Here is a 7,825-nt window from a genome sequence, read left to right as displayed (position 1 = left end):
TCTCAATCGACATTTCTATATTTTCAATTTCTGCAACGCCACAGTTGTGAATTGCAAGTGATCAATTACGTTACTACACAGGATTTGTGATTTTTTTTTCTATATTTTATGGAGTATAAATTAATAATGGAACGTTTATTGTTAGAACAATTTAAAACTTATGAACGATTGAAGAAACTCCAAAAGAACTTTAAAGAAAATCAATGCTCACTTAAAGGTGAAATATTAGCCCGAATGGAATTGATTTCAAAATATTATAAAGAATTTTGTTTAAAAGATAAAAGTATTGAGGAAATTTTTAAAAAACATAAAATTGACACACAAAATGAGGATTACTTTAAACAAGATTTGGCTTTTAAATGTGAATTGCTGTATCTTTCAATGAAAGGAGAACTTTTGGAATTGAAATCGACAGATATGTCAGTCCCAAAGGAAGACACTGCTGAAGAAGAGAAAGAAGTGGAAGAAAAGCCTTTAGCAGAAAATTTGCCAAAATTAAATGTACAAAAATTTTCTGGTGAACCAATTGATTGGCTTCAATTTCAAAGTCTATATTCTACAGAGGTCCATACCAAAGCTGATCTTACCAATTCCCAAAAGTTCAATGCATTAAAATCACTTTTGTCAGATGAGCTTTTCAAGCTAATCGAACATTTTTATTCTTCGAGCAGTGAAACTGCCTACGAAGAGGCATGGAAATTGTTGGAAAATAAATTCTGCAAAAAAACTCTTATTGATGCATATCTTGAAAAATTAATCCAACAACCTAATGTTAATGGTTTATCGTTAAGTATTTTTAAACTATTGGATGAAACTATTAAATATTTACATGGACTTCAAACATTGAATGTTGACACAAAAAACTGGGATATTTTGTTGGTTCATATATTGGTGCAGAAATTAACAGAAAAATTAAAAACCGAATGGAAGAAAACCCACACGTCTAATGAACTACCAACACTTTATGATTTCTTAAAATTTTTAAACTCAAAACATCAGAAAATTGATCTTAGTGATGAAATTGAAAAATTCAATTATACAGCTAATTTAAATGATTTTGGATGTTTGTATTGTAAAGGTAAGCATCCTTTATGGCGATGTGATAAATTTGAATCGATGAGCATTGATGAGAGGTTAATTTTTGTGAAGAATAAAAAAGCTTGTGTGCGTTGTCTTTCGTCGAAACATACTTTTTCGGAATGCGATAGGAAATACACCTGTCGAATTTGTCAAAGCAAACAACATCACTATATATTACACAAGAACAGTAAACGCAATCAGTCATAGAAAGTTTTTAAATTTTTAGTGGAAATTTATGTTTTTCATTTTCAAATTTATGTTAAAAAATATTTTTGAATATGTACCTAAATAAATAAATGTTTTTATTTTAAAAGGGGAAAAACAGTGTTTTTATTTTGATAAACTTTAAGATTTTTTCAGAATCCACCTTCTCTTCGATTTCTTCAGCTATAGATTCTTATTTTGAGTTAATATTTCCATAGTGGAAAAAAAACTAATTAGCTAATTTAAAAATCTGCACTTTTTCAAATGTTTTTGTTAGTTCTTGTTGATTTTCTCGAATACTAAGCTGTATGTAGAAATGCAGATGAGAATCCATTACATATTCAATGTCATGAAAAAGTGTAGCAAATGCAAATTAAATAGAAAATCCTATTTTAGGAAATTTTGTTAATACAACTTGTGTGCCAACAATCTATAGTTATAGCTACCCATAGATAAGCTTAGTTTTAATTTAATTTTATATAAAACTCAAACAAAAAATAAAAAAAAAACATTATACCTAGTAGAAGATCCCGCCTAGGGCGACTACCCAAGTAACAATTTTACTTGCATAAGGTCCATTTTCTTCGATTCGGCAAGCTATAGTTTGTATAGGTAAGTTTAGTTTAAGGCTTACTTACGCAAATCATCCCTTTTGGAGGTACGTGGGATCGATTTCTGGGGGGCCATTTGTGTAACAAAAAAAATGTGTTCTTTTTTAACTAAAATAAAATTCTTCCCATTTCAGAACGACAGGAAAAGCATTGACATGGCCAAAAAAGAAGAAAAAACAAAATAGAAAAAAATTAAAAGAAACAAAATCAATAAAATCTTTTTTTTTTATTCATAAATTCAACATCTTATAACAACCTCCATAAGGCCTTATTATAACATAAAATGCAAATGATAGTTTCCTTAGCGAAGCTATAGTTTCCCTTAAATGTTTCATTGTTTTGTAAAAAGGCCTGCATAAGGTCGTTTGCATAAGACTTGTCCTTCTTCTTAAACAAGTCAAAAAATAGCTTGCATTGACCCTTATGAAAGCTAAATTGTTAGTTGGGTAACCCTCAATTATTTATTATTTCTCAAACATCAAATTTCACGGTTTTGACTTTTAAACGTCCAAATCTCGAGTTGCAGATTTTTTTACAGTTTTTATTTGTATGTGTGACTTTTATATATTTAGAATATCTATCGATTCCAGTATCAATCTTTTTGCTACCACTTTTTGTTAAGGAAATAGCTTTTTGACCTTTTTCTAAAAACACCTCAGTCTACCCTACTATAAAATGTGAAATTTCTAAAAATCCTGAATATTTAAATTTTTAAATTTAATTTTCTCTGATATAATATTTTTTTAACACCTCTAAGACTTACGCTGTCGAAAAAACTCAAAAAATGATCTTTAAAGTGTGGCAACCCTATGCCATGACATAATTTTGCCAGGCAGTCCATGTGCAAACTGTTTCTTTGGATACTACCTTAAAAAAAATATAACTCACAACTGGTATAACGATGAGGGTAGGCCGTCCTAGGCGGGATCTTAGACTATTATCACTGGTCGGCAACAAAAATAGAGCATGAACCAAACGCTACTTTTCTAATGGATTTTTTTGTGCTGATTCCGAATCCGAAGTGACAATTTCACTGGCACTTCACATTTTTGATGTACTAGAATATTAAGAGGTCAAAAACGCTTTTTTTTGGGTACATTTGACGTCAAATTACATCATCGATAAGTAATTTTCTTGCAAAACTACTTATGAAATCTCAAAACACCATATTAAAACGTCCTTAAGGTAAAAATTATTTTTTTTTTCTCAACGATATTGGAAAAAGAAATTTATGATAAGTATCTCAAAATCTTGCTTGTTTTTTTTTCAAAGCTATGAATGGTTTTTTGAAATAAATTCCAGTTTGCGTATACTCACAACTGGTATAACGATGAGGGTAGGCCGTCTTAGGCGGGATCTTAGACTATTATCACTGGTCGGCAACAAAAATAGAGCATGAACCAAACGCTACTTTTCTAATGGATTTTTTTGTGCTGATTCCGAATCCGAAGTGATAATTTCACTGGCACTTCACATTTTTGATGTACTAGAATATTAAGACGTCAAAAACGCTTTTTTTTGGGTACATTTGACGTCAAATTACATCATCGATAAGTAATTTTCTTGCAAAACTACTTATGAAATCTCAAAACACCATATTAAAACGTCCTTAAGGTCGAAATTATTTTTTTTCTCAAAGATATTGGAAAAAGAAATTTATGATAAGTATCTCAAAATCTTGCTTGTTTTTTTTTCAAAGCTATTGTTAAAGTGTTCTAACTGTAAAGAATGCGAAACGACCGACTTCATTGAATGTTTGACAAAGACCAATCTTGTAGTGTCATTTTGGTGACCGCAAGCCCAAACATTCGCAGTGGATAATCGTCGGCACGTTAAAAGAGTCAGCACAATTCAACTATTGTATGATTGCACTTTGATTGACCCAAAACAATATCCGTAATATGATATCGAATTGGCAATCAAAGAGTACAACACAATTGAAGTGTGCTGAGTTCAACGCACGACGATTTCCTCTGGTAGGTATAGGAGGAGATACAACATCCCTCCCCACCCGGAGAAAGAACTCACGATCAACCGGATGACAATCGACAAGATTAAATTATTTTTATTGAACAATTTCTTAAAAATACTTAACAAATATAGTTTTATATTCTAGGAATTTTATTACATTACAATTTTTTTCATTATTTTTTTTTTTTATTTAGGAATGTTATTATCTTTTTATTTAAGAACATTATTATTAACAGCATTATATTTACAAATAGGTTCAATTTTGTTTTTGTTTTTAATTCATTCTAATATATTGTATTATAATTTTTCTTTTATATATATAAATAACCTTTTTTTTTTTTTTTTATGTAAGCAATTATTTACAAATAAGTTATTTACAAATAAGTTTTTTAAACTCGGGCAAACGTTACTCCTCGTATCGATTTCCTCGTTGCAGCTGTACGATCTGGCAGGGCATCCATCTCGACGGCATCTATCTTGACGGCATGGGATATTTCTGGGACAACGTTTGTTACATTTGTTGTTATATGACTCGGTATGTTGGCGGTGTTTTCAGACGAACTTCTTGAGAGGTACCATTTAAACAATACGAGTGCTAATATGAGAACACCGATGGACAAAAGAGAATATCCGCGATGGACGTCGACTTCCAATCGCTGACTGTTTACACGCTTTCCGTTTTCGACCTGATTTGCTTCCTCTTTTAGGTCTTCTAACGACTTCTTCCCCTCCTTCAAACTCGCAATCATATCGCTATGACTACCTAAGGATAGTGGTGGTGGTTTCGAAAAGGTCCTCACTGTAAGATTGGCATATCTTTCCCTTAGTAGTTCAATAAGATCCGAATGGTTCACTCTCGGTTGATGGATCTTAAGCTTTGAACTCCAAACCTGCTCGTATGGTATACGCAATTCCTTCGTATTTATTTCGCAAGGATATAGAATGTGCAGAATTCCGAATCCTTTGAGCTCTGGAGCGTACAGTTCCCCATCGCAATTAAAATTGAGAGCAATCGATTCTCTTACATTGAAAAGCCATTGGTTCTTCGTTGACATCTTCGTGATTACCCCCTTTGTAGTTGGTGAAACGACGTAGTTGCAGTTCGTTTTTGAGGTAGCAGAATGTTGCAACAGCTCTACTAGGCATTCGGAGCTTCCACTGGTATGTATAGGTTTTTGGTGTTGACATACCTTTATCGTTATTGACGAATTGAACGGGACCTCGGAACATTGCATCAACTCTGTACGCGACATGGTGACAAATAAGGTATGATCGTCTGCTTCTGCGATGTATTCAGTCTTAACGTCCAAAACCAAGTCCCAATGGTTATCGAGTTTTGTTCGCACTGGGTATACCTTGAACAAGGAAAACATGGTGGCTTCAGGTAGCGGAACAGTAATCTTTAAAACGATTGATTCTCCTTGTGGATAGGCCAACAGCCGAACAACTTGGAACAACGCGGCTGGATTAAGAACCATTCTTTCATACTTAGAATTCTTCAGCACTGATGATATATTGTTTGCATCCAAAATAAAAGGATGGAGCTTATTTTGGTACAAATCGTTAAAAATTGATAGCTCAGTTGTTTGGCGACTTTGGACTTCAAGTAGTTTAGAAGTAACTAATGAGATCATTTCGTTAATCTCCACTTTCAATTTCGTCGCAGCTAACTCTTTGATTGTAGCCGTCGCGAAATTTTCCATATCCGTGGTGAAGTTTTCGAAACTATTTCCAATTTTTTCCACCTCTTCTGCTAGTGTTTTAATAGGTTTACTGAGCCTATCAAAATTGGAATTTGCCACCGTTATCTGTTTCTTAATCAAATTTAGCGTTTCATTTTCGTTGGTATCCAAGTTGCTTAGATGGTCATAAATCTTATCGGAATCCTCCTTGTCCATAGTTCCAAAAGCCCAATGGAAGAAATGTCCAATTGTTTCTATAGCTCTCTTATTTCTTCGGTGAGAGACCATATGTTTTAGTCGCATGTTGTTTTGCCGAAGGTTGTAAATGATAGCTTCCAACTCGTTCGTTCTCATGTTGCAATTTATTTGAAATTTTGATTGTAGAGGAACGCACAGCTGTTTGATCTTAGCGTCACACTTGTTTACAAAATCGAGAACCTCAGAAAAATCCATGGGTTTTATTTTCGTGAATATGGTCCATTTGTTGTTAAAAAAGACAGCATTCCCAATGCCTTCAAATAGTGCCATAGTTAAAGTAATGTTTTCTATTTGATAAGGAGCTGATGTTGTTGTTGTGTGGGATGTTGAGACGTTCGGTATGTTTGCCACGAGAGAGATTAGTTTATACATTAAAGCAACATTTAAAAGTGTTTGTTTAATATTAAGTATTGAATACATTTTTCTTCTATCACTTTTTTTTTTTTTGTTTAACAGGAATAGTCTAACTTTTTGTTCTATTTGTTTTTTTTTCTTTGAATTTAGTGAACAAATTGAAATTTATAAATTTTATGTAAGAAAAAGATAATTTATATTTGATTAATAAAATAGAAATAAAAATTATTATTTTTACCAGTCAGTCCACAATCTAGAAAGAAAAAAAAAATAAAAGAAATCAAATTTAATCATTACAATAAGCCTTAAGTTGGTTGTTGTGTACCCTTTTGATTTTCCTACCTACTTGAATATTGGTATTTACAATATCATTTACAGACACCACCTCGTAGGGACCCAACCAAATAGGGGAGAACTTATTTTTCCTAGTTGGATTTTTAAGCATGACTTTTGCTCCAACTGCAAATGAAACAGGGTTGGTTTGACGGTCGTATTGCTGTTTCGATTTTTGCTTGGCCAGTTCGAGATTCTTTCTTGCAAGTTCATGAGTTTTCTGCAGTTGATGTTGATGTTGATGTTGATGTTTTTTTTTTATTATCTATACTTAATTTAGATTCGCGAGTTTACAAAAATAAACGAGATTCGCGGACCGGCTGCGCCAATGTTAAAGTGTTCTAACTGTAAAGAATGCGAAACGACCGACTTCATTGAATGTTTGACAAAGACCAATCTTGTCGTGTCATTTTGGTGACCGCAAGCCCAAACATTCGCAGTGGATAATCGTCGGCACGTTAAAAGAGTCAGCACAATTCAACTATTGTATGATTGCACTTTGATTGACCCAAAACAATATCCGTAATATGATATCGAATTGGCAATCAAAGAGTACAACACAATTGAAGTGTGCTGAGTTCAACGCACGACGATTTCCTCTGGTAGGTATAGGAGGAGATACAACACTATGAATGGTTTTTTGAAATAAATTCCAGTTTGCGTATATATTTTTGACTAAACATCAAAAAGAACTTAACTTGAAATTAGTTTTTGGGAGTTTACAGCGAAAATATTGATGCAGTGATGAAAATAGTAGTGCAGCTCAAAAACTAGACGTGATAGAACAAATCTGTAAACAGTTTTAAATTCAGCACAATAAAGTCAATGAAAATCACTTAACAAAGTTCTTGCTCCTGACTATTTTTTGGTTTTTGCCGACCAGTATTACCTACATATTTTTAAAACGTTTCTCGTTTGCAAGATTCACGACATAATATTGTTACTTTTATACATAACCAGATTGCTCAGTGATTAAAGGATGCGTTCACTGTAAACATTTAAATTTATCAAATTTCAATTGGAGAAGCCTTTTTTTTATTCAAAATTTGTTATAATATGTTTTCAACATTATAACATGTTAAATATTTTAAAAGTAAGTTTTGTCAATTTTTCTAAGAATGATACCGCTCTCATGATCCTATTTAAAGCCAGAAACTTTCAAGTTAACAAATATAGATGTTGCGTTATGCAATTTCCAGTAGCTACTTTTTAGTATTCTTATTTAGATTTTGTTTATACTCACCATAAATAGTGTCAAAATCTTTGTGTTTCTATGGTTTAAGGTCAGTGTTTATAAATTTATGAAAGAAAAGATTAAAACTTTTACGGGTT

At 32.4% G+C, this 7,825-nt stretch overlaps 1 protein-coding gene across 1 annotated transcript; it reads left to right on the top strand.

Moving 5' to 3' along the window:
• The first annotated feature begins 381 nt into the window (after positions 1 to 381).
• LOC129910234 (uncharacterized) lies at positions 382 to 1,287 on the top strand. Its single transcript, XM_055987564.1, has one exon. It carries the CDS (start codon positions 382 to 384, stop codon positions 1,285 to 1,287), a length of 906 nt encoding a protein of 301 aa, XP_055843539.1.
• The last annotated feature ends 6,538 nt before the right edge of the window (positions 1,288 to 7,825 follow it).

This window comes from Episyrphus balteatus, chromosome 1 (genome assembly GCF_945859705.1).
Source record: "Episyrphus balteatus chromosome 1, idEpiBalt1.1, whole genome shotgun sequence".
NCBI lineage: Eukaryota > Metazoa > Arthropoda > Insecta > Diptera > Syrphidae > Episyrphus > Episyrphus balteatus.
The sequence above is the reverse complement of the archived record's forward strand: the minus strand, read 5'-3'. Positions and strand labels throughout refer to the sequence as shown.